Source organism: Orbicella franksi, chromosome 2 (genome assembly GCF_964199315.1).
Source record: "Orbicella franksi chromosome 2, jaOrbFran1.1, whole genome shotgun sequence".
In the NCBI taxonomy this organism is placed as follows: domain Eukaryota; kingdom Metazoa; phylum Cnidaria; class Anthozoa; order Scleractinia; family Merulinidae; genus Orbicella; species Orbicella franksi.
Window position 1 is genome coordinate 29973336 of NC_138146.1, and position 27721 is coordinate 30001056.

The window sequence follows — 27721 nt, forward strand, 5'->3', positions numbered from 1 at the left end:
TTTACTCGAATATTGTTTTAACGGGTTACTTGTGAAGTTCCACCGTACATTGAAAAAGAAAAACTGGATATTATCGGAGTAGTGACAATAGCAAATAGTTATTATTGTTAGCGAGGAGAGAAAACGTTTCAGTGGATGATTCTGGTTTTCTTTCAGACTGCAATGGCGTCACTACACTTCTTGCTGTTTCTGCAGCTAGCCATTGCTGCTCTTTTCTTTCAACAGAGCAATGGTAAGTTCTCAAAAGATTCTAGAACCTTTCTGCAAAAGAACGAGAACAACAATGTTCAAGAATGGTTATTCAACCCAGGGTCCTTCTGGATACCAACCATGATGTTGAATGGGCCACCCTAGCTAAATAAAGGTTTTTCTCACTTACAGTTACCCAGTAAAACGAAAATAACGAATACGGTAGTTCATAAATAGCTGTGTCTCAATGGATAATGCTTATGGAGAAAAGTGAGTCACTCTTTTGCTTGCAGTATGATGTTCAGTCTACTCTCCTTATTGTTTTAATTAATAGTTACTCAAAAGAACTATTTCATACCATCCAACCGATCTAATCGTTGAAAATAGATTCGAACTTAGATAAAGACTTTCAACATCAATTAACTTTATTTTAACAGGAGCCTTCTGTAGACGATCGGTTGATATTGCCTTTGCAATAGATGCCTCGGGCAGTGTGGGAAGTTGGGGATATTACCAAGAAAAGACCTTTGTACGCAATACCATCGCCAGATTCGGAATCTCGCGCTCAGGCACGCACGCCGCGGTCATAGTTTACAGCACGGGTGCGCAGGTCGCGATATCGCTCACTCAGTACACCAGCTACTCGAGATTCTACTATGCCGTACAACGAATTCCTTACACTAGAGGACTGACAAGGATTGATTTAGCACTGAAAGTGGCAGCCGAACAAGTGTTTTCGGAAGATGGCGGTGTACGGAGTAATGTACCCAAAATACTGGTGCTGATGACGGACGGTTTTCAAACTCGTACCAGGGATTCCTTACCGCTTGACAAGGCGGTGCTGCCTTTGAAAGCTCAAGGCGTGCAAGTGTACGCTTTGGCTATAGGGCAATACACCAAAGAATATGAATTGAGGTTAATCGTGGAGAAGTCATCACATATTTTTCGATCCAGCAGGTTTAGTGGTCTAAAGAGAGTGATAGGAAGATTGGCAGTAACCACATGTAGAAATGGTGAGTATGTACTGCAGTAAAAATCAAACCGTTCATGATTAATTTTCTGTCTTCTGACACGTGCGCTATTGAGATTAGTTACAAATTCATCACATGCTAGCTCGCACTTCGTTTTTTTTTTCTCAAACCGTTTACTTTTAACAAATTGTTTATATCGCTCCTTGTTTCTGGATCGTTGCCATAGTTCTTCCCATACTTATTTAATTCAAATCTCAAATGCAAAAGACCAAAAAAGTAAAATATTCCTATGTTAGTTAAATCCGTTTTAGTTACGACGAGATTAACGCCAATTTTTTTTCTTCCAACTTACAGCTCTCCCTGTGGCATTTGCGATCTATCCACTGAACACGCAAACCCGGGGAAGGGACATCAGCGCACGAAGAGCCCCCACGGGGTATTTAAGTTCAGTAACCAGTGCAATGGGGCCGTATGGGAGACCTGGGGGATCTTTTTATCTACAAGGAACACCCAACAGCTACATCGACTTCCCTAATTCAGCTACAGGAAAACTTGACACGTGGACGTCAATTTCTATATTTTTATGGGTTTATCCCGAGGAAAAACCCGGCCCGATCGTCAACTATCGAAAAAGCGGGCACGGTCTTGGTCTTTGGCTGTCAGGCACGCGTGTGCTTGAGGGTCGTGTTTACAGTCGTCGAAGTTACTACAGAAGAAAACTGCACTTTACTCATTTCGTGCCAAGAAGATGGTATTATGTGGGTCTCATATACGATAACACCCACGGATATGCAACCTTGTGGGTCAACGGACGGGTGGTAGGATGATTTCCATTGTACATATTTGAACAATGTATAAATATCATTAATAACTCCCTATTTAAACTATGGTTCATGTGCATGAGGTTACTGCTCCCAAACACATTTAAAACGATAGCTAGTGTGACAAAAACGCGCATTGCGCTTAATTTTCTTCGCGAGAACACCAGAGAACAGGCAGTTCCCGTATTTCTTAAGGCCAATTGCCTTCCAGTGTTATTCTTGTTTTTCCACCAGTTTTACTACTTGATGTATGATGAGCACAAAAAAAGCCTGGATTAAATTAAATTCAGTACAATGCATAACTAACTATAACACCAGATCATCCACGAATAAGCGCTTCTATGTAAAATTTTCAAGAACAGAGGAAACGATAAAATCCTTTAAAAGGATATCCTTTATGCATCAGATAAGCAAATTTTACCCCAAGCTTCGCTATTAAGGCGGGACGTAACCTAAAATTCTGAAAGAAATTCGAAGTTTTGTTATTCACGGAACTCGAACCTTAAGGTATTGAAATATTATTTTGACAAGTACCGTTACTTTAAGTTTAAAGCTCGTTTTCTCAAAACGAGTTATTTTCGCCTTCGAGAAAAGATATCTTGAGAAGGATTTATTCAATTGAGCTAAAATTTTCAGGATTTGTTGTTCTTAGTGCGTTCTGTGGGATAAGCATAGAACTTTTCCATGCAGTGCATTCTGTCGAAGTTATGTATTGAAACGTATGCTAGATTTTCTGTGAGATTTAACTGGTCATCACTTCGTGCATTTTTAACTTTTCAAAAATCTCTATGCTTATCCCAGGAAGCTATTTGTTTTCTTTTATAAAATGTAAAAAATTATTCCTTTTGATCAGTTCTTGTAGGAGTTATCTTTTCTCAAGTAAGCCCTGGCATTCCTCAGCAGGTGGCAATATTAATCAGCGGGTGTCAGGTTACAATACAGTTATAGGGTACAGAAATACTTTTTCCATAATTTTTGGTCTTTAAGCTTTTTAAAAATGTATACTTTGCCATGGTTTGGAGTTAAATCTTAGCCGCGAGAAAGTGTTTAAAACATGGTGTTGTTTCAAGTCCCACCTTAAAATGCAAATTAAAAATTGTGTCCTGGACAAATTCAGAAAGCAGCAAAGATGAAAAGAATACCCTCGTGAAAACAACGCAATGGTGCCTGAGGTTTGAGAAAATTTCTCGTAAACGAGGCTTGGTGGTGAAGTTTAAGCATGTGACGTAATCGTGCATAAGACTTATTCACTGGTAATTAAGCTTTAATTAAAACGTCATAATAAAGCGAATTCAAAACAAGGAAAGCTAGAGTGGGGATTACATCCGGAGGGGCTTATAACCGGATGTATTTTTTGGTTTAGCGGTAGATGGGTTCATAAGCGGGGGCCTTATAAGTGGGGCGGGGGGGGGGGGGAAGGGCTTATAGGCGACAGTTTACGGAGTTTATTAACAATAGGTTTAGAGACAGACAAAAATTACTTTACGAGATTATCTGAATACTAACTAGTAGCTCTGATTTTCAAAGAATTCCAGCAAGTTTTGACATTTTCTTTTGCATTTATTTGATGTTTCAGGTTTTTCGCACAAGAATGAGCCGAATACACCTGGCTACCCAGCATTCCATTCGAATGGGTGCCGTGAGTGGTGTTAATCAGTATTTTAGAGGTCGGGTCACGTGCCTGCAAATATATGGAATGATGTTGACCTCCAATCAGATAGCGACCATAAAGAAGAAGTGTGCTGCTAGGGACCGTAAGTGGCTTAATGTAATCTCTATGCAATCAGTGTATTTAACAATTATTCCACGAGCGTGCGTTAGATAAGAGATGGTTGATAGCCGACGAGGCGGGAAGCATCGAGTTGGCTATAACCATCTCATATCCAACAAGAGTGAGTGGAATAATTTTTTTAATTAAAAACGCCCCTAAAATGTAGAAACAAATTAAAATAAAAATAAAAGCGCCCCAAGGAATCACGCGTACGCTAACCATTTGTGTAGAGCAAGGTATAATGGCTCATATACCATGCTGGCTAAGCCATTGAAAACTCTTGAACTGCATTATCCAATGATCCAGTTTTTAATATAATAATGTATTGTTAAATTGCATTCCTTTGAGTAACCATTTTCTCTTCCTCTTATATCAAGACTTTTTTTTGTATAATTTCAGAGAAAGATCCTTGTCTTTCCAGCCCATGTAAAAATGGCGGAAGCTGTATCGTCGCTTCAAAAGATAAAACTGGTTATCGTTGTCGCTGTAAACCTGGTTATCGTGGGCATAGATGTGAAGGTAATAAATAAATAAATCAATGAATCAATCAATAAATAAATAAACAAATAAATTTTAATTCGTTTTCTCTGTCACTTCTGGTTAAAGAAATTATCCTTGTGGCTGCTGAAAAAAAAGCAGCCTGCTAATTGCAATTGCAAGGATAGTATTAATCACTTTAAACTCTCTATCCGCTGTCCATTACTTATTATGTGGCTTGTGTTTGTAGCCGATATAACGTGCGCTCTGATTAGCCAATTCTAGAGCATTTTTCTCTCGTGATGTCCACGAGCCGATAACGGGCCTGCAAAAGCAAAGCAAAAAGCCATATAACAAACAACTTGTTAACCTCGATTGTTCGGTAAAGATCTCAATCCTTGGCCTTGCCGTATTGACCTCGCTATTGTTTGGGCAATAAGGCAAGGCGGTCTCACTCACGGTACGGTTAACAAGTAGTTATTAATATCGCCGTAATTTGCCCGTTCCTCGTTTGTTATTCTCTTTACTGTAAGGCAAAATTAAATTTGGATTGGCGTATTAAACTTAGTTTAATTAAGATTAATTTATCAGGCTATTTTACTATTGCTGGAGCTGGAGTTTAATATTTAGGCGCATAAAAAACGAAAAAGACTGTCCAAGGTATATTACGAACCTATTACCTAGAAATGCAGATAACAGGAGTGTCACCAGAGCTAACCGCTATGGAATGTGTAATTTGGTGTGTCCACGTTATAATAGGGAAACTGAAGGGAGGGGGAGTACTTTTCAAGTTCGTGGGTTTAAGCTTTGGAATGCGATTCACTCGATAAGAAAGACACCGTTGACGCCTTTAAAACTGCTCTTAAAAAATACTTTTTAGCCTAGTTTCTACGCTACGTGTATAAATGTCTTTTCATCAGAGAATTCTGATGTATATACTTTCTCTCATTTTCTAGTATTTTACATTTTTAATTTGCTGTATTTGTCTTAGTATTATTATTACAATAGAATCTCTATTAAGCGCCCCCCTATTAAGGGGCTAACTTTTATTTGGCGGCCAGCGGCCAAAGTCCCAGACAAATTGTCAGCTATACACTGTAATAAAAACCTCTAGTCAACGGCCACCTCTATTAAGCGGGCGACCAGCTCTTGCCGTCCCAAGCGTGATTTTGTTTTCTTCTATACCTCTATTAAACGGCCAGGAAGATTTGAAGTAGGACATTTTTAGCCAGATAAATCTAAAAGTATGACAATGTGGAAAAGTGATCGTTTCTTTGGCTTTTGTTGAAGTTATGGACCGTATTATAACCATCATTGTTCTACTTTTTCTCCACTTGCATTTGTTTGTACTTATATATTTGATAAAGTGAAAACTGAACCACGCCCAAAGTTGTTTTCGGGTGAACGTCTATTAAACGGCCACCTCTATTAAGCGGCCAGTTGTCTCGTCCCCGAGAGTGGCCGCTTAACAGAGGTTTGACTGTATTTGTAATTTAGATTGAGGGCCACTGGTTTATCAGTTTTTACTGTCGTGTGCTACCCTCAAAAAATAAAAATTGTTACTTTACAGGAATACCTACAACAAGACCAACGGGAAGACCTACCACTAGATTAACAGGTAACCATTCCTTATCTTTAATTTTCTTCTTTTATATGAAAGCAACAGGCTAGAATAGATACAATGGAAACGAAAAAACCTGTTAAGGTAACGGACAACAGTTCTTCCAATAACCATGTGTTACTGTGGATAATAAGTACTGCTGCTCCTCGTGGTTCCGGGAGACGTTGAATGAATGACAAACCCGATACGTGTTATCGAACGTCAACTAACAAGTTATGTCTCTAAAAAACAGTAACATCAACACAAAAAGGAAAAGTAGGCAGTGGAAATTAATATACATTCTCAGAGTCAGGCACGATCTCTTTGAGTTGTCTTCTCATGGAATAAACTGATTTGGTTGCCTCATATTTCGTTTGATTGTATGATTAACACAATTCTTGTGACAGTAGATTTTTAGTGCGGAAACATCATGTTCTCTTTGTCTTTGTAAGGTCCAACTGTCCGAAGCGTTCCATCTACACCTGCAGGAAAGTCCACCACTCCATCTGGCACGGGACGAGTTACCACACCAAGAGTTATTACGAATATAGGTTGGTTACTTCAAAAATCAAACTTTGCATAAGTTGGATAAAAGCAATAGCATTAGGTTTAAGTTATGTGAATTTCGTCGTTTGACCAGCTCAAAGTCTTGACACCCTTTATTCATTTCTCTCACGTGTTTGTTTCTTTAAAATTTCTTATTTCCATGGAAAATTCAACGGCATACATATATCTTATGAATATACTTTAAAGATATTTTAACATCTTTATTGTATTTTACGAGTTCTTTATCTTTTAACCATATATCGATCAGTGGTACATGTATGACTACATTAGAGTGTTGGTTGCTCTTGGGAATACAAGGCAAGAAAGTTTCCTGAAACAAAATCGGAAGAGGACTCTAACACCTTCTCTGAGGAGTGGGAAGATTAAATTCTATTTATATGCAGGCCATAGAAAGCCGATACAGTATTTGAAGCCATGGTATTGTAAAATTGAGTATAATAAAAGTTAATTAGAAGTCAGTTAAAAGTTAAATCCTGTTTTCGTTTCAGACGGATTCAGAATAGAAGTTGTGGAGTACATCAACCGATTCCGACGACTCCACGGCGCAGGCCCGCTTATCCTCTCGACTCGCATTTCCATAGCCGCTCAGAACTGGGCGCAAACGTTGCTCAGTCGTGGCACCACGTCGATAGATCCGAACACGAGTTACGGCACGAATGTCTTCTCAAAGGTTGGTGCTCGAACGGGATTGGCTCAAACGTCTGTGGTCACATGGTACACTTCAGTGAAGCATTATGACTGGGCGAGACGACAGTTAAAAGTTCTCGCGTTGCCTTTCATTCACCTTATATGGCTCTCAAATAATTTTGTAGGCGTTGGATTGACCAGGTCGCCAACTGCAAAGTTTTTTGTTGTGGTGTACTTTGACCCAATGCCGGGAAATAAACCACCATCTTTACTGAAAGACAACGTTCTACCATACACAGGTACATTCACAAAATAAGTCAAAGTAACTCTAGTAAAACGGACCTGAATGTCTCAAAGATGACTTTTTTTATCATAGCTCTTGACATGTCTTGCGTATTATTCTTATCCTCTTATTTTTTTTTTTGTTCTGCTTAAATTAAAGCGTTTTCAAGATTTACATTCCTTTAAGTGCTAGTCACTATGTAATCCTGTTAGTTAATTATATTCTTCAATTCCCTTTTATTAATTAGTCAACAAGACGTAATCGAGGACATTTTATAATGAGATTTGCTTTCTTTGATCTAACTACCTTACGTTTTGAATTTTTTTAGATGTGTTCATCCTGCTGCAGAGTGGTGAGTCATTTTTTTATATTTCTTATATTTTATATTTTCGTAATGCATCCGTAGAGTTGCTGAATGGCACCTGGCTTAATAATCTTTATTCTCCAACATGAAATTTGGCAAAATTGTAATTATCTAGGCGCATTCGTCTTCTGTTCTATTCACAACATTTGTTTGATTATTTACAGTATCCTCATTTAGCACAGCACTGATGATAAATATTCTGACCCAGTGAATTATTTATTTTATGTCATTTTCTCTGCAAATTAAATTAAATCAAATTAGCCTGGCTCTAGAGAGCGGTCTTCATATGAGTGTCCAATAGCGATTGGTTTTGCATCAACTACGCTACAAGATTGGCTTAAAAAAAAACTCGCGCCACTATGTCATCCAATCAAAAGTAAAACCAAAACCCATTGTGACTCGCTCGCACTCTTTTCCCCGCGTTTCACGTCAGCTATATGCAATTACTTCGAGTTTTGATTGGTTAACTGTATTCTTGTCTGTGTCCTTTGAAATTGGTTTTGGTTTGACGACACTCAATTGTAAACCGCTCTATACATACAAGACTGAGACGTTGTTTAACACTGTGCTGTTTATTTAATAGCCATAGTGTCTTGCAACCCTGGCTATACGAATGAAGACGGCACTTGTTACAAGTATCACTCAGACAAGCAGAATTGGGACGGAGCATTGTTCCAGAGCGCAAAGGAAAACGCTACCTTGATATCGTTTCACAAGACATCAGAGGAAACTTTCGTACAGAAACTGGTCCCTACAGGAAAAACAGGTTTAATTTGGACAGGCCTGAACGATCTGATTACTGAGGGAACTTATACTTGGTCTGACGGCACCAGCGTCGAATACACCAGCTGGAAAGTAAACGAACCAACTGGATCAAAAGAGGATTGTGTTTGCATTGAAATGTCCAGTTACGGCACCATGTCCGATGCTCCATGTACTGAGCCTCATACTTACATTTCAAGGCAACCACTTGAAGGTGAGGGCTTCACTTCAAGATTATTGATAATTTTTGAGATAGATTTTTTATAATAGGAACAAACATATTTTCTTGTAGTGACCACCGTTCGTACGAAGTGGAATGCTTTTTGATCGGACTGGGAAACGTAATCGTTTCCTTTCTTTCCCTTTTTTTTAAACTGCATACACAAAAGAAAAAGATCTCAATGAATGAATGATATATGTTTGCCAGTCGTTAAACATATCATGGGATGAAATCGCTTATCCATATAGTTTACAACCTGATGATCCATCCTCGCCCTTCCTAAAATTAATACTTGCAAATAAACACGAAAGATACCAAGACAGATTTACAGCTAATAACAAAGACAAGACAAAAAGACAAGTATGAACTAAAGCAATAATTTTCATTCACGAAATCGTTGTCTTCGTTTGAAAAAACATTTCAGGTCTCATAACATACCGAGTGAAACTTCAGCTAGTTTCCTTACTATGGACAGATGACTATAGCCAAACGACCACACTATCGTATATGGAGCTGAAACAAAAGATAGAAACACTGGTAGGCATATAGTGCCGTAAATGAATAATTGATTCCCTTTACATAACCGCAGCTAGCTAGCGTTACAAATTACCTCAACATAATGTATTGCGCACCCCAAGACATTGTGGACCTTTTAGGGATAATGTAAACAAAAGACCAGCCAACTTCAGAAGTGGCATTCTTGAGACCCGGGACGCCCCTCCCCCCCCCCCCCCCTCCCCTTGACCACCTGGTCACTCCGGCTCCTCCTCCTGGTGCAGTTAATAAAATTTATCCCTAAGCCTGAGTACCTTACCAGCTAGGCTGACGCAATCATTATCTAGCTCTGGTTTTCGTTACACGTAACCATAACTTTGTTGCATTTCTTTCGTTGCAATTGTATCTTCCAAGAAAAAAAAAAAACAATACAAGAACAATAGCCAGGGCTTGATTGCTTGACCCATCGGCTTTATCATGATCATCATGCATCATACAACATGAAGGGCTGCAAAGAACGTTCAAACTTTCTAGATGGACAGTGTCGATATAGCAAATATTTCCTATTTGTATGTATATTATTTATCTTTTTTACAATCTTCTTTTCAGCTGTTGGAAATTTTTAAAATCGACACTACATTTGTATCGGGATACGTCGAAGAGTTCACGTAAGTAACAGTTCAAGCCGCAATATTACTGAATTGAATAATTTTCAAAGCGAATCTGTTCAATAATGGTGATGTTTACAAATAATATATTATTTCTTATTTGAAACTTAAAAAATAGTAAAAGTACGAAGCCATCCCCTCAAACATCAACCAAACCAACAAAGCCCGGAATAACGACACTTGGTTCCCAGACCACCACATCGTCTGTCTCCGTTGCAACTGGCAGACCAACGACCAGACCAACACTGTTTTCACCAGGAACCACGCAGGCCACAACTCCGGCTTCAAAGCCAACTTCGAGTGGGACCTCCAAGTAGGTTGCTATTTAGTTTTTGTCAGCCAATTAAACGATTATCATGCTACAAATTGAAGGCTGCTCAAGCATGTACGATTTTGTATTGTCATTAGGTGTGCAAACAACAGAACGACAAACCGACTGACCAACGAATAGACAGACGCGCAGGCTGAACGACAAACAGATGACATAGACAGCCTTCTTCATCAACTGCTTTATCTCTCGGTAATTTGTATTTGTCATGGTGAAATAATGGTGCCTTATAACTTGCCTTATAACTTGCTTTATGACACTCTCAGCGTGGTCGTCGAGCCAAATGGCATTTCGGCAACTGAATGAGCAGGATCATATAATGATCAGTGATACGACTCAATTTGTCATCAAAATGTGAGATGCAAAACTAGCATAAATTGCAGACGTTTACAATCCATATTCTCTCCCTACTTCACTACAAATTGTCTCAGTGGAAGTCATTGTTTCTTTAAAGACCGCTACTCGTTAAGTATCTTTTTTGCTCGAATTCGCCAGTGTGAAGCCCACAGTAACAGTGTCAACCATTCTGAAGTTTGGTCCTGGTGTAGCTCCTGACCCAACTAAGCCACTTCAAGACCATTTGAGGAAGAACCTTGGGCGACTTTCAGCTCCTTTAAATCAAAAATCGCTTATTCAGTCTGTTAGGATAGTGCATCCAGGTATGGATTTTACTTTACATTTTCTACATAGATATTATTACTGTAAAATGATAGGTTTTGCATTCGCGATCGTTGACGTGATTCTCATTATTTCCTAAGATGTTTATGTAAACACGTTAACACAAAGCCTTTGAGATCATGACTGTCTGTAATAGCGATTTAACTCTTGATCTACCAGAAGTGGGCGGCAAGGAAGAGTTCAGTGAAGGCTCTCTATTTTGAGAAAGGTGACCGGGAGTTTTGGCGATGCTATCAAAATAATTTTGCAAAAGCAGGTGTATTTTGCATATATATAAGAAAATGTCTTTCTTACTTTAAGTCTAAGGCAAGTGTTGCTCGTTGCAGGCGTCCCACCAGCCGTCTTGGGAACTTGCACCTCAAGCTGCCTCACAACCTGCGTCGTGTCTTGCAACCCATTCTGTTGTAACTCAAAGATAGTCGCTGCCAATAACGTCCAATACACCGGCATGCGACATGCAGTGATAGCCCAGGCAGCCCCTAAAGGATCGATTCTTCCTCGTTTGTTTAAGTACCCAATGAGCCCACAAGTTAACATGTTTGCTGCGCAAACTGTAGCTCCACAAGCCCGGCCTGTAGCTGTGCCAGTAACTCTGTCCGTGAGATGTGTTCCAACCCTACAGAGACCTTGTCCACCTGGAACTCAAGCTGCCCAAACGATACGGGGATCTTATAAAATGCCTCAGCCGGGAATTCCCCGGAGAATCTTTCAGCCGCAGCCACGTCCAGTACTTGTCCAGCCACTGGTGTTGCCTGGAGCTCCTGTTCTCACGCCAAAGTATTTGAATCGGATGGCTATACAACCACCAAGACCTGTACAGCTACCGTGTATCCCTAGTGCTTACAACATTTGTCCGCCTCAGATGAATCCCCCTGTAAAGGCAACGAAAGTAACAGATCCTCCACAGCATATAATTCATCTGCCACCTCCGCAGATGCAACCGCCATGTATTCCTAGCCTTTACAATCCTTGTCCACCTCTCATGAGTCCCCCTGTTAAATATAAGACGACAAAAGTAACAGACCCACCACAACATATAATTCATATGCCACCTCCGCAGATGCAACCACCATGTATTCCTAGCCTTTACAATCCTTGTCCACCTCTCATGAGTCCCCCTGTTAAATATAAGACGACAAAAGTAACAGACCCACCACAACATATAATTCATCTGCCACCTCCGCAGATGCAACCACCATGTATTCCTAGCCTTTACAATCCTTGTCCACCTCTCATGAGTCCCCCTGTTAAATATAAGACGACAAAAGTAACAGACCCACCACAACATATAATTCATCTGCCACCTCCTCAGATGCAACCACCATGTATTTCTGGCGCTTACAATCCCTGTCCACCTCTCATGAGTCCCCGTGTTAAATATAAGACGAGAAAGATAACAGATCCACCACAGCATATAATTCATCTGCCACCTCTTCAGACGCAGCCACCATGTATTCCTAGTGCTTACGAGCCTTGTCCACCAGCGATAAATCCTCCTACCCAGACTACAAAAGTAGTGGACCCACCACAACACGTAATACATCTGCCACCCGCACCACCCGCACCTCCACCACCTTCATCAAATTTCTTTCCCATGCCATTATCTGTTCCTGTACTGTGCATTCCTCGCCCTTTCTATCCTTGCCCGCCAACGGCTGGAGCAAGAAAGCTTTCGAAACCCTCGCATATGAAAGGGAAGTCTCGAGCTGTCATGCCTAAACCAATTGTAGGTTCCTATCCAGTTCCTTATGGAAAACAACCATATTGGCAGCCTCCAGTTGCATTATATACCCCGTTTGCCCCACCAGTGATGCCTCTTTCCCTATTGCAGCGACCAGCGCAATACACACCAAATATGTATGGCTATCGTACTCCGTTTCAAGGGTATCGCCCTCCTGTATGGCCACAGGTTATGAGAAGGCCCCTGGTGATGTCCCCTTGGGTTCCAATGCCTCAGCGCCAGTATCCTCCTGTCATGAAACCAGTTCTAGATGACAAGCCAAAACAGAAACCACCTAGACCTATTCCAGCCAAAGGGCCCATTTCTCTAAAAGGCTCTATTTTAGTGTATCCGAAGCCAGTACCAGCTATTCCTCCTTCTCCTCCGGCTGCGGGTCCATGTATTCCTACTATAAATAATCCCTGTCTTCCCTCTCGTCCGTATCCTATGGGACAAAACACTTTCTCCATGATGAAACCCTGCATCCCTTCCGTAGCGAATCCCTGTCTTCCAAACACAGGAAACATACCAACAAAGCCCCCAACAAAACCAGACGAGAGTGAGGCAAAACCTATCCTGTTAACAAGGCCACTGCAGGTGCAAGGGAGTGTATATTTCAATTTTCGCCCACCTCCTCAAGGATCAGCTGCCCCTTCCTCCGCCCCAGTGCCATGTGTTCCAACTGCGACTACGCCGTGTTCACCATTAATGCCACCACGTCAACCTTTTATGCCACCAAGCTACGTTGCCTCGAAGGTCCTAAATCCTTTCTCTAACCTAATGACTCCCAAAGTACCTCAGCCAGCTATTGGGGGTGTTGTTCCTGCCCTTGTCAACCCGAATGTACCAAAGATTCCTCCTGCAGCTCCACATTCAATTATTGTTCAGCTTCCTGAAATTTCCCTTCAGGCAGCCCCAGCATCGTCTCTTCCACGGCCTTTCATTCCTCCCCAGCCGTATACACCAGTCTTTCCAAGCAATTGCCCCGTGTCATGTACTCACTTTCCAGGTGTTTTCTGTCCACCATATTGCGCAAGTTACTGTTGTAAAAACAGAGGTGGAAACCGAAAGAATACTAAGAAGAAAACAGAAAAGAAAAAGAAGGAAGTTAAAAAAGGAGGAAAGGGGACAAAAAAGAAAACTAAAAAGCAAAAGAGCATTTTGAAAGTGAAGAAAACTAAAAAGGGGTAATTTTGATTTTATTTGTTAGTAAGTCGGTACATAGTTAGTAGAGGTCGGTATAATCATTGTTTTCCAGCGGAACTAACTGAATCTATTAATGCAACAAACACACACCAGCGACAGAAGCCTCACCTGAATTCCTACAGAGGAAAATTCTTGACATTCCTCTCAGTCTCACATATGGAGAGAGAAACAAACAGCCACCGCAACTCGGGCATTTCTTCTCTAAGCATGTAAAATTATGATATGTTTTGAAAAAACAGGATTCGTTTGTAGAACGATTTAACCAGTATCAAATCTAGCTCGACATGAGGGGCTAGCTATTAGAATAGTTTAATAAATAGACATTAAAATTATTCAAGGTATCGTCCTTTTGTCGTCATTTTTACAGCTAATACTTACTGAGTAAGCTAAAACGTTCTCGAGGCGTAGTATATTCTGTTTTATATAGAAATACATTTACATTTTTATCGCTGATTTATGTTATACATCTTAGTGCTCTTGGTGCTGAAATTCATTTAAGAAAAGCATCCGTTCAAGAAATGCATGGAAAAATAAAAGACAGAGTAGTCTTCAATTAGAGTCTTAATGAAAGTTAGGGAACAAAATGAAATAATAACCTGGCGTAGATGAATACCTCAATAGCACGAGAAAAGTACGGAATAGACAGATATATCTTCAGTTGTAAAGTACGTGTTAAATTCCTGACTGAGTTAGAAATGGTGTGAGTAAACTAATATAGAATACCATGGTGCTGTGAAAAGATTACTGAAGGACTATAGCGATAATCCAAAAAAATCAGTTCCCTTATTGTAGTTAAATATAAATAAATCCATGCAATTCAACGCCGAATTTGTCTGTTTTGTCATTTAAAGATTCGTCTGTCGAGTCAATAAAACAAATCTCAAACTAACGTCAATACATTCAATTGATGTTAAGAAGATTTCCCACATAATTTTGAACAAATAGAACCCATTTGATTACAGGCGAGTGATAAAATTTGGTCCAAGGCCAATAGTGCTCGGCATCAAATTCATAGTGCACAAAAATGATCCCTTTTTAATTGTTCAATTACTGAGAGAAACTGGAATAACTGTGACCACGATCTAAACTTTACGCAGATATTTCGTTTTCCAATCCTTGGAGATACTTGTCTGTAAGAGTTCCAAGATACATAGTTCCATCTCTCAGATAGAGCAAACCAAGTTCGAAGTGAAAGCCAGTGGAAATATGCTAGTTTGTTCACAGTCTATTATGCAATTAACCTGATCTGTTACGGCCTTACAACAATCATTCTAGGCAATACGGCGCGGCGTGTAATTCTGGGTTGAAAAGTATCTCCTATCACTCGTTCCCATTTTTCCTGGTATGTCTACCCAGTCCCCATTTGGTTTGGCGTGACGTGAGGTGACAAGAGATGTGCACTGAGCTAGCAAATCAAACAGTAAGTAAACGGGACGTTTTGGGATTCACAAGCAATTAAATGGTGTTTTTTAATTCATATACCAGTGACCACATACAGTGTACGTAATCCTAGTCTATAGTTGTTAGCGCTTTCATCAGTTGTAACTGATTTGCACATATTTTAGGCACAATCTTTTTGTGTGAAAAATATCTTATTCTCGTGAATTTACCCAACCGGCGTTTGTTTTAAACAAAGTAGACGTTTTGGGGGAACATCCTCATAGGATTGTTATGAAATGGCGTTAAAAAACAACCTGTTAAACTTCTTTCATCTAAGGCTGAAAACAATTCCAGAAAGTTGTAAGCTCGATGTACTCTACTCATCAAATTACTTATTTTACTATTTCGATAATAAAACAGCATGCGCCAATATCCTACAGACTACAAGTTTGTTGGAAAGCTATACTTCCTTTTCCAGTATTTTTTCATACCATAGAATTGTTCCAAAAACACCATAAATTTTAATGACATAAGGAAGCCCATTTCCTCGAGCCTTCACCGAATTCGGTTGTCTGCAAAAATAAACTTGTGACGTTAGTGCAGTAATATTCAACAGCAAACATACATTTCTTCTAAATACATCCATTTATACACATACTTTTATGAGAAAAGAGACAAACTTGTTCCTAAAATTGAACTAAAACGCCGACATTTTTTGTTCATTGTTTCTCCAACCTTGGACGAAATCCCATCAACAGCCAGATGGCGTCATGTTTGATTCGCTATTTTCAGCAACCTGGTGTTTTACCATGTTTTGACAAAAGAACAACAAAACAAATGGACAATCTATCGTTTCTGTTGGCCAGCCAATTGAAAACATTGAGTGACTTATGATTGAAAATATTTAAACCTTTGGGATTGAATCACTACAATCAGACTAGGAGGTAGTTCTAAGTGAGCCATGTCTGGAGGGTTCTAGCCAAGACCAAAGGACTTCATATATTTGGCTCCGAAAACTGCCTTATTAGATACAGGTAAGAGAAATTCATCGCTTTGACCGATTTATTAACAAAGGTCGGTCGTATTTGCAGCCCGATTTAACGGTAGCGTTAAATCGATTAATGATGGCATTCTGATAGAGGTAAAACATTGAGTAGCGTCGTCGGTCTTTGAGTGAAAAGTGTTCGATGTATGGGGTAAAAATGTCATCCTAGACAATGTGAAAAATTTTACTTTATCTCCAGTTTTGTTTCTTTTTGGAATTTCTAGTTCAGACGCAAATTTGATATTTTGCGGATTAACCTATATTCTGCTCTTTATCCCCGTGGCTTAAATACGTAAGCCCTTCTTTAAACATTTCGGTATTGAAACATCATTGAAAACAGATGGAGATAAAGACTGAATTAAGAATTGAATTACGTTATTTTGGACTTCGCTTCAAGTCTTACGTTAAATCGTTATTTTAACTTGTGACCGTCCATGAGTAATGGAGCAAAGAGTGTTTTTTTTAAATCTTGTTCACACCATGAAGTGATCGTTTATATATCAAAGGAAAACAATTTACGAAAGGACGAAGTAGAAATGTCATCAGCCTGTAAACAAGAAAATGGATCTTTCGTTAAGGTCGCATGTAAATGTGATAGATGGGGTGGAAAAGAAAACACTTGTTACAGCTGATTAATTTCAAAACTTTGCATCGTTTTTGCCAGTGTTTTAGCTTTGTTTCTTGTAATTTACACGTTTGTGGCAACATAAGTCTTCAGTCGATATTGTTATGAATTTAGCATTCCGTCGTGATATGGTAATTTAACTACATGAGATAATATATGTTATCTTTCAAATGATTGGCATGTCTTGACTTTTTCCGAGATCCTGAAACATGCCAACTCCTTTGAAATTTATTTTAACCTGTCCTTTCCTTGGAACAAAAAAAATCCAAATTTCCCCTGTAACACTGCAGGGTTTAATTGCTTCAAAAAAGAGGCCTAGGAGAATACCTGATGTTACACCCACCTGTCATGTTTATAGATTGTATGTTATTATATGAAATGATCCGTGCAATATGTAATACTAAGTGACTGGTTTGTTCATCGTAGGGACGACGCTCTTTGATCAGCAAGGGAAACTCGAGATTGAGGTGAGGGAGAATCAATTGTCGAACAATGAATAGCGAGTTTAACTTAACCTTTGGCTTTTTTTCAGAGTGAATCTTTCATATCAAATATTTCATGTGAGTAGTTAAAAGAGAAAACCTCAAAAGTCACACGTCTTTCCCAGAAGTCTTGCCATCTGTCTAGAGAAATATAAGCAACTTATATATTGTTGTGATGGACTTTTCATGTAAAGATTGTGTATTGTTAAGGTCTTAATTTTTCTTATGACTAAATCAAACTAGCTGTCATATAGGACAGAGCTGAGTGTTTGCTAGAGTCGACTTATTCTACATGAAAGAGTATTCTGGTATGCCTGGATGTGTGAATCAGCAAAGTAGCATTCCTTTGAGTTCCCCAATTGAGACAAATACTGTAACTTCTCCGTACTCCGTTCATCAGCGTTACTATTGAAGGGTACAAAAAAATCCATTCCATATATTCTCTAAAGAACCTTGCCTAAACTTCCATTTTTCAGTCTATCCCGCAATATATTCTACAGAAAAAAAAGCTCTTATTATATAATAGAATATATCCTTGTCGTACTGCCTAAAAATACCGCAACTGTAAGTTAGCTTGTGTAATGCTCTATTTCTTTATGTGTTGGAAGATTTCTGCTACATTCATGTTAAACGACATGTTAACTGATACAAAGACGTAACGTTGCTCACTTTTACTTTGTATCCTTCGTTGCTACAGGTTTGGAAAGCCTAGCCGACTGATATGAGGGGATTCTTAGCAATTTTTCTACTAACGTTTGGTCTCCTCGTAAGAGCTAGAGGTGAGATCCCTTACGTTGTGGGATAGATTAAACAAACAATATATAAATGTTGAATTTTAGTTAGATTTCTGAGTCACTATTGTTGTAGATGCAATATAACGTGGCGTATTATGAAATAAGATGGACTGCCGTGTATCATCACCTCTTGTCAACAGACTATGTTCTATCATGTCAAGCCCCTTTCTAGTCGCTCAGTTAGCAGTCACTTTGATTATGTCGGACTAGCCATACTTAACTGAACAGAGGTGCTCATAATAAAAGCATGTTTTTCTTAAGGTCAACTGGTGGCTTTTTTCCCTGACTGAATTATTAAAAAACCTTTTTTTCCCAAAGCATTATTACACAAACTAAGCGGATTTAATTCCGTGTTAACTGACATATTTGTGTATCGAGAGAGCTAAAGACATCATTCTGCCGTTAAGTTCTTTAATTGAGGTTGCCGTGTTACAGATTGGCAAGCTCTTTTATCAGGAGTAAAATGGAAAATAATTAAACACCATCACTGGAAATTTTCCTAAATAGACACATTTTGAGATTTTGAGATTTCATTAAAACCAAATTACGCGAATTAAACCAGCTAGTCCTACAAAAAACTACTAAATGAAAAGACTTGTTGTATTAGCTAATGGTAATATATTTAATGTCTCTCTTTTTCATCTGATAACTTTAGAACATGACAGGTTTTCTCCAACAAGATCCAGTCTCAATGACGGTTTGTGCTCAGATTTGATCTTTATATTAAAAATAAGTTCTACCCCCTTGTAAGGCCTAAAATGTCAGTTCAGTCCATGGGAAAAGGAACCCTTTCACAGCAAAACCCAATTAATACCTGCCGAAGAATGACGAATTTTGGAAATAATTTTAGTTGTTAGAAATTATACTATTCTAATCAGAAGTTTATTTAAAAATAAAGTACAATTCTCTCTTTCAATCAATAGACCAATCAGGGTGGCACATGTAAAGTTCTAAACTAAAATTCTTTAAGATAACTAAGTATAATAACGTTTGATCAATAACTATAACAGCCACTACTTACTTAAGAGATTTAAAGATTTCAGAATAATAATAAGTTAAGCCCTTTGGATTTTTTCCCGAAATATTAAGAAATAACTCATAGGAGTCTATTGTATAGCTAACAAGGGTTAAACTCAGATATCAACACATCTCATACACACTGACTCTCTTTGTGGCGTGCGCTAGTCGAATAGCGGGCTTAGTTACCGATCGTTACCGTTGCTAGATGTCTCTATAGTGTACCAGTCGTGACAGTGCGTTCGTCGATTATTTGTAATCATTTCTGCATGAACAGAAAACGTGTTAGAATCGTATGTTATATCTGACTTACACTATCAGGTTTACCAGCTTAACGGCATCCAGCATGGTGTAGGCATGTTTTCACAAATAACACTGACCAATGGCAATGATTTAATTGCAGCATTTACTGATAGCAGTGACGAGTCGGCTGCACCATCATCGTTTTCTGATTCCGCATCACGACATAACAACAACAACAACAACAACAACGACTGGCTTACTGACGATGATGACGATGATGAGGATGACGTCATGGACGAAAGTCAACTAAACGTGCAACCAGCAGCTAAAGCGGCAGCAGCGAAAACGGCAGGCAAGCCAAAGGTAGCTGTGGTTCCACTCAGTACTGGTAAGTTACTGGCCTGTCTCCGAGTGAAATCAATATCACGCTGTTTTAATAAGTGTCTTATCTGCTGTCCTACTGTTAATTTCTCTTATTTGTTTTCTGACCAAATTGATGACATAAATCTTTAACTGAAAGCTACCTTTTGTCTAAGTTTCCACTTGCATGTACAGATGTTAACACTTATTACTAAACATAATTTTCATTCCATCTCGTCCATCTCATATTTCTCCTCAGCGCAAATAGCGAGCAAACTGCTCTACGGGCTAAATGGTTTGCGTCGCAGCTTTGGAGCAGGGCCTGTAATTTGGTCGCCAACCCTCGATATTGGAGCTAAGGCCGCTAATGACGCAATGCAAAAGGCAGGTGTAGTCAAGAAAGATCCCAACATCAAACACGGAACCCTGCAGTGTATAAAACTAACAAGTTCAGACAAAGTGGTTGCAGAATGTTTATCGTTTTGGGGGCGGCAAATGCAGGATTATGATTGGTCAAAACCAGCAATCAAGGAAAACAACAGATTTTTTGTCACAGCCGTTTACAAGGCAGCGACACATGCTGGTGTTTCGGTCAAGAAAGGACCTTCGGGAAGATTCTTTTGTACTCTGCTGCTAGATCCTGCCCCTGATGCATCTAAGTTGAAGGACAATGTGAAATCATACACTGGTAAGAGTGTTTTTAATGTTCCTCAGAATTTTCAGTAGGCCTAGTAAGTACCTAGTCACTTTGAGTCACAAGCCTTCCAATGTTTTTAAAGGACATCATATAAAATTGCCTTTTGCACCTTTCATTTTCCGAGAAACAAACCACAAGACTTTGTATTTTCCACTCCCGAAAGTTATTGGTGGGATATGCACTTGACGGACTATGAGTATGTTTGTAGATGGCACGTTTAATTTTCCAAACTTTAAAGAAGTATTCAATCGCTTTCAACAGTTGGTTACTAAATATATCTTCATATTTCTGTCGCTGATCGTTGATCATGCAACCTCTTCTGCCTGGTCCTGTTGAATCATCAAAGGGAATTTATAATTTCATAATTTCTGCAACTAGTCAATTATCTTTTTACTGCAATGCAGTTGTTTCGACTTACTTTGATCCCTCTTTGTTTCAGATCTTTTCACTAGTGTTCCTGGAGGTAAAATATTTTTGTTGTTTACCGTTTTATCGCTAAAATAGTTATGCTTAATCCTTTTAGCCCCAATGTAAGCTTCATTTCAATATATGAAGATAAGCTTTCAATTACGTAGTGACCATGCTTACATTAGCTGAAGCATGGTTTGACTGATCTTTTACCAGTTGAGAGATATAGCTCTGATAAGATAAGAGGCAGCGCTTTCATTGTTATAGCCGCCATGTGAATGAAAAGTGCTTACTTTGTGCAAGCATAATTCTTCCTGATTTTGCAAGTTTTCACCCTTTTTTGCTATTTCTTCGTAGCTAAATGTTCGACTGGATTTACCGAATTCGGAGGATCCTGCTACAAACTTCACAAAGACAAACAAACCTGGATGAATGCAAACGCAGAATGTATCAAGGAATCTGCATTTCTGCCGCCAATCGGGAGTACAACGGAAAACGAATTTTTTAAACAGGGGCTCTTGAAAGGCGAGAAAGGTTTCAGCTGGCTCGGTTTCAATGACCGCCTTTCAGAGAGCATGTATATGTCAGTTGAGGGATCACAAATCCGCTTCATGGACTGGGTTAACGGTCAGCCTACCGGCAAAAATGAAAACTGTATAGGGTTCAATAAAGACGCTAAATACGGAACGATGGCAGACTATCCATGTACCACAGCCAGCACATATGTGTGCAAAAAGCCCTTGGAAGGTAAGTAGGAGTTTCATTCAAAGTAACAGACGACTTGAGTGGTAAAGTCACGAGACGTAAATTTTCCATAAACTAGAATCAAGACTCCCAGATTTGTTGAAGAGAGCAGTGTTCCAAAATTTTGCCTATAATTTGACCGTGCTTGAGTAATCTTTTGCCACCGTAAAAAAGGATGATGTTTCATATATTCACTTTTATATGATTTCATTTTAGTCATGAAATTGGGAGCAATTGAGTAATTGGAATTTGCTTGTTCATTTTAGGTGACATAACCTATCTCCTCAAGATTGTAATAGAATCCATGCTGTGGTTGGACGATTTGAGCAATCCTGGCTCCCTCGCTTCACAGCAGCTTTCCAAAAAGCTCCAACAGGCGGTATGCATAAAACGTTTCCTTGTCCAGAAAATGTTTGCTATTAACAGTGATTGAATAGACTAGCTTTTAGAAAAAGCAAAACTTGATGTACCTGGATCAATTTTAAGTTTAATAACAGAAAAATAGATAAATGAAGTTAATGAGTGCATGTCAGTTTAACAGAATTAACCAAAAGCGACAAAGGTTGTGCAACTTGGGTTCCAAAATGATCAGTCTCAATAAGAAAGCAGCGATGTTGTATAATCATTGATAATGGATCATTTGCTTCCCCTTTGATGTGTAGATCAAAGAAATTTACACGAAGGCGGGAGTCAAAAACCTTAAGGCTGTCACTATCACCTCCGTTAGGTAAGTTAGAGCAAATTCCTTCAAACTAACAGCATTTAATTTGTTATAATTTGTAAGTTGGACAGATATTCTGCTGTTACAATGACGTCAGTCATTTTATCATCCCTGTCATCATAGGCCAAGTTAAATCCTGATGCTTTCTTTGAATGGATAATTCCTTAGTGATGGACATCGTGGTAATTCACGAATATGTGATAAATACTCACAACTATGTGAAAAATATTTTCTCTGAGGATACTTACTGAATAAAATAATGTCATCCCTTTCAGCAATGGTTTACCACCACAGCCAGCACAAGCATACCCAGCATACAACTATCTGGGCAAGCGTCAGGTGACTGCCATCAGAGTCACCCCCGCACCTACCACGCCACCCAAACCCAAACCCTCAGCTGGAGCCGCGAGCAAACCTACTGTCAAACCCACACCTCCCAAAGTTCCAACAACAAAGTAAGGAGTGACGTCTTTCGATTTGATGATATTACAGTGCATTTCATTACTTAGTTAGTGTAAAGGCTCGCAGTAAAGAATAAACGCATGGTTTCCATTACAAAGGTGTAATTTAGCTGCCAAAATGTCCTTCTTAAATGCTTTTTGTAGGATTTTTTGCAGGGCACAGTACTAACTTATGTATTGATCATTTTGTCATCGGAAGAAAGTAATTTATGTCTGAAACGAAATATGACTTGTCTCTTTAACTTGTGCTCCAAATGAAAACACTATCATATATTTTCAGGCCAAAGAAGAAGGTTACTGTCAAACTTTCATTGACGTTCGGACCAAGCGGCATTCTACCTGACCCAACCGCACCTCTTCAGGATTATCTTCGTGCCAACGCCAACAAACTACCAGCGCCATTGAACGAACAAGTTAAACTGCTTTCCATTAGCATTGCTCCTCCAGGTATATAAAAACGTTAATTTTTCGGTAATTATACTTTTCTCTGACAACGCTCAACTTCGTCGCTTGTTGTAGTTCCATCATAAATCTTAACGTAAGCAAAAGGTGAGGTCTAACTTTTCAGTTATGTAGGTCATTTTGTACGATTTCCATTCGTTCCGACGCATGACAACAGAGTAAACAGTACAAATCTAAATGTTTGCGTTTATGATTTTAGGTTCAGCGTCCTGCCCTCCTATCTGCTCCACCTCATGCGTGTCAAGCTGTGCACCGAGTTGTTGTTTCAGACCGGCGCCTGCCCCAGCTCCATACGTACCACCCCAGCCATGTGTCCCCACTCCATATAATCCATGTCCGCCTAAACCAGCACCAACACAGCCAGCGCCGACACAACCGAAGGTCCCAGCCAAACGACCCGCGGCAAAATGTACACCGACTCCATCAACACCGTGTCTACCACCAGTGCCTTATCCTTACCCACCGCCAGCATTTCCTCAGTACCCGGCTCCACCGTGTGTTCCAACTGTAATGAACAACTTTTGCAGGAACCTAGTCGCCAAGCCGCTTGTAGCAAACGGAGGAGGGTTCTTTGCTCCAAAGCCTGTCGTGAATCCTGCCGGCATTACTTACAGATATCCACTTCAACCGGCATACAGGCGTATCATGCCTAGGTTGGTATCTTCAAGGCCGGTTTCTCGCGCTGTGTTGCCTGTTCCACAGGCAGGGGGTTATAGGCAGTGTGTTCCTAGTCCTTCAAACCCATGCTCTCCAATAATGATGCCTCCTCCTCCACCTCCGCCTCAGCCTATGATGATACCTCAGTTTCCTATGCCTCAGGTAAGCAATCGATTTGCTCCATTGTGTTGCATGCCAAAACGTCCATGTTATAGCGGTACGAAACACCACAAAAATCAAATACAGCTAGTAAGCAAAGGACAGCAAGAGTTCCGAGCGGCCTTTTATGAGATTCAAAAGCGGGAATTTATAACAAGGATGAAGAGAATTCGATAAAAATGCTTGAAGAAAAGAGCAAATGCAATAAATTCACTGACTAACAAGTGGTTCTTTACGCAAAACCCTTCTGTGACGAGGTGAGGATGAGGAGAGGTGGAAGGAGACAGGGAGGGCTTATACATATGGGTATTGACAGACCTATTCCAGCGTTTATAATCTGTGGGCATTTGTATATATGTAATTTATTATGTAAGTTAGACATAGAGCGCTTTCAGATAAAAGTAAATTTATGATATCTGATTTGTAACCAATCCTGACTTAAAGCGTTGTTCGATTCGTTCCAATTTTAATCGCAATTCTTTTTTCTCTTTCTTTCCACAGATGGCACCGCCCTGCATTCCAAATATTTCCCCGAACTGTCCCCCAAAACCTCCACCGAAGAAGCCGGCAGCTAAAGCGGTGAAACCAGCCAAACCTTTACGCATAATGGGCTGTACTTATCCACCATGCAGCGTAATGATGCTACCTCCACCACCTCCACCACCACCTCCTCCGATGCCAATGCCCATGCCAATGCCCATGCCAATGCCCATGCCTTGTACCCCGACTCCTTTCAACGCCTGTCCACCTCTTTCCCCTCCAAAAGCAGGCAAGACTAAGTCTAAAAGCACTGCTCCCAAACCGTGCGCTCCAGTACCTACACCCGGATGTGTACCACAAATGCCCATGCCCATGCCCATGCCCATGCCCATGCCAATGCCAATGCCCATGCCAATGCCAATGCCTGTGCCGCCAATGCCCATGCCGATGCCTTGTGGGCCTCCACCGGCAAAGCCATGTGTCAAACCAACCAAGCCGCCACCGCCCAAGCCAATGTTAATCAAGCTCCCCGCCATACAGATCCAGGTTCCTCAGCAGCCAGCACCCCCCATGGTCCCACCCATGATGCCACCTATGCCTCCTTGCCCTCCAATGTGTGTAGCACCTACCCCTGTTTGTCCGCCAGCGTGCCCCAAACCGTGTTGCAAGAGGGCAAGGCTGGGAAGGTCCGTACAGTCTTCCAAAAGGGAATAATTGACTTTTCGTATCAACGCTTTCCAATTAATCGCCAACATGCTGTAATTAGCAGTGTAAGTTGACTACTGAGGAGCTAGTCTGTATATATAGCTTGAAGTGCAGTATTTTGCAATTTTTTAGCCAGATGTGGTTTGCAATTTGTCACCTGGTATTCGCGTGTTTTAAACGCGATATATTAAACAATAACAATAAACTGCACGTTTATAAACTAATGTTAGACGCATAAGCCAAGATAAAACATTTCTTTTTCTCCAAACCACAGCTTATTAATCGTATTTCGGTTCTGCATTCCAAGTCAGTGATGAGATCCATGAATCCGACCTTTTCCGTGCATTGGTTTAATCTCTTTCTGTTCCGTCTGGCGGCAGGAGTTCGATAGGAGTCTCTTATCGTTTCTTTCTTAGAAAGAAAAAAGATAATGTAGGGTATTGAAGTTAGAGTTAGGTTGACAAGTGCATATGTATATTTTATTTTGGCTTGAATTTTATTGTAAATTAAACTATTTGGTTCTTAAGTGATTAAATTGAGATTTTATTTACGAGGGTTCTAGATCCTAGGACAAGGTGATCGTTTTCTGTGATCACGCGTACATAAAATATTCAATAAAGCAGTGGAATAAGTTATGTTCAGTTGTGTCATTCTGAAAACCTGTCACGCATCATGTTTACCACGTCCGGTGATGTGCGGCACAAAGGAACTTAACCCTTTAATAAACCCACACAGCCTCCACCCCCGTCCATGCTGATCCCAACTCTTTCAATCTGTCCCTGGTACGGTCTAAATTCTTCACTTTCCTCTCCATTGCCTGCCTTCTAGTTTTTTCTTTCTCTTCTCTATTTCCACCAACATTGAGGATTCTACTTTCGGAGAGCTCTACTGGTGAAAATTTAAGGTAGAGGTTCCTCTAATTATATGAAGGCAAATGACGTTTGTTATAAAGAGGTCGAAAAGTCTGACTCTCTGCTTTCTCTTTGGGCACTTCCTGGCTGGTAAAACTCGATTAACGAAGGTGTATACGCTTATACATAAAACCAAAAGAAAACAACAACAAACAACAAAAGTCGATGACAGATTTCATTATTGACTCCTTAAACCAAAATAAAGTAATCTCGCTGTCGTGAAACAAAAAACAACTCTAATAATCAATAGGAAACAGTTTGCATCAAGTTGTTACTCGCGCCAGTCATGTCCGAGTAGCTCAAGCTGAACTTACTGAAACACACTTCAATTACTGCAAAAAAGAACAAAAAAACAAAAAAACAGAATTCGAGAGCACTCTATCGACTTCTCATTTACTCCTCTTTCTCTTCATTAAATGTAGAAGCAAAAGATACTACGCAATACTTAGTAACTAGCGTCCACTGCGAAGGCTTGTTTGTACGAAAAATAAAGTGCTGAAAACAAAGATGGTCGCCACCACTACGGGTTGATGTTATCGACAAGTAGTTACAGGTCGACCCAAAACTAAAAGATTGACAAATTCGTCGGTATAAAAAATTGCTGGGATTGTAATGAGGACGACAAAAGTAGGTTTTCTCTTTTAAAACATTTTTTCCTGAGGAGGATTGTTTTATTGTCGGTGACCCCTGACCTAATTTTTCTAACTTTTGTCATCGATGACTTGCATCACACACTGTTGGCTCTGTTGCCATGGATAAGTTTTCTAGGTCGAACAATCAAAACAGCTTAATAATTAAGATAACAATTTTTCTCTAGTCTTTCGAGCCCCTTCAAAATTAAAGAGGAAGATAGAGGTAAACAAATCTCGGAATATGAGAGAATACCTTACCGGACCACGCTTAAACTTCATTTCCTCTCATTGCGGCAAATTTTGATCGTTATAATCGGGAGGTTGGTTATATCTCTTGTTTTCCCGCCTTTGTCAGGACATTTCCGTATGTATTAGAAGCAACTTCCACAATTTTCAGGTTCAACCGTGCGTGCTTTTTGTTTGTTCTTGTTTCTCTTTTTCGGTCAACGCTTAATTCGTTTTGTCAGTCAAATATACAAAACTTTTAGTTTAGCTTACCTTTATCCTTTCTTTTAACAGAAAACCTTTTTTCTCTGATTTAGTACTTAAGCCTTCGCAGCTGCATACTGTGACTGAGGCATTGATGTGAGTGGGCGTGGTAATAGAATGAAATAATCCCTTTGTCCTATAGATCGGAAGTAAGAACCAACCTCTCGGCAATTCGTATGTTAATTAAGTTTCGACCTCAATTATTGCCCACGCGCTCGGGTGAAAATCCATTTATCTGGACGGAAATTTAAACACTATTTGAGATCTCCATTTACTTCCCTGATTGCCTCATTTTTGAGATTGTATTGTCAAACATGAATAGTGTGTGGTGATTATCTCGCAAGCTACAAGCTGCTGTAATAAACACGTTGTAAAAAAAAAAGGTTTATCGGCTGAATAACAGGCTATGGAAATTTAAAGAGATCTTGCGTTCTGCAGGATGTGATAATTGCCTATACCTTTAAATGTGGATGATTGAACGTGTTTCTTGCGTTTCCTTTGA

The 27721-nt window shown here is 39.7% G+C and overlaps 2 protein-coding genes across 2 annotated transcripts; both read left to right on the forward strand.

The window, feature by feature from the left end:
- Positions 1-162: 162 nt before the first annotated feature.
- On the forward strand, positions 163-14001 carry LOC145472915 (uncharacterized). The gene is made up of 16 exons (XM_081454996.1): positions 163-232; positions 627-1202; positions 1515-1986; positions 3491-3735; positions 4152-4271; positions 5779-5847; positions 6282-6380; positions 6885-7322; positions 7635-7658; positions 8254-8646; positions 9077-9189; positions 9682-9815; positions 9934-10128; positions 10639-10802; positions 11148-11242; positions 11600-14001. Exons 1-16 carry the CDS (start codon positions 163-165, stop codon positions 13730-13732), a joined length of 5340 nt encoding a protein of 1779 aa, XP_081311122.1. The 3' UTR covers positions 13733-14001.
- A 3999-nt stretch (positions 14002-18000) lies between these two features.
- Positions 18001-26179, forward strand: LOC145479181 (uncharacterized). Its single transcript, XM_081457460.1, has 12 exons — positions 18001-18058; positions 18729-18770; positions 19494-19721; positions 19953-20381; positions 20830-20853; positions 21156-21545; positions 21809-21921; positions 22205-22269; positions 22539-22718; positions 23005-23171; positions 23386-24005; positions 24504-26179. The coding sequence occupies exons 1-12, from the start codon at positions 18001-18003 to the stop codon at positions 25194-25196; spliced, it is 3009 nt and encodes a 1002-aa protein (XP_081313586.1). The 3' UTR covers positions 25197-26179.
- The last annotated feature ends 1542 nt before the right edge of the window (positions 26180-27721 follow it).

Excerpts from the sequence above, each read along its gene's own strand:
- LOC145479181 (XM_081457460.1), top strand. The coding sequence starts at position 18,001 with ATGAGGGGATTCTTAGCAATTTTTCTACTAACGTTTGGTCTCCTCGTA. Across the intron at positions 22,270-22,538 it reads GTCACTATCACCTCCGTTAG|CAATGGTTTACCACCACAGC; the intron begins GTAAGTTAGAGC and ends CATCCCTTTCAG. Across the intron at positions 24,006-24,503 it reads CTCAGTTTCCTATGCCTCAG|ATGGCACCGCCCTGCATTCC; the intron begins GTAAGCAATCGA and ends TTCTTTCCACAG.
- LOC145472915 (XM_081454996.1), top strand. The coding sequence starts at position 163 with ATGGCGTCACTACACTTCTTGCTGTTTCTGCAGCTAGCCATTGCTGCT. Across the intron at positions 4,272-5,778 it reads TCGTGGGCATAGATGTGAAG|ATAAAAATTGTTACTTTACA; the intron begins GTAATAAATAAA and ends TACCCTCAAAAA. Across the intron at positions 7,323-7,634 it reads CAACGTTCTACCATACACAG|ATGTGTTCATCCTGCTGCAG; the intron begins GTACATTCACAA and ends GAATTTTTTTAG.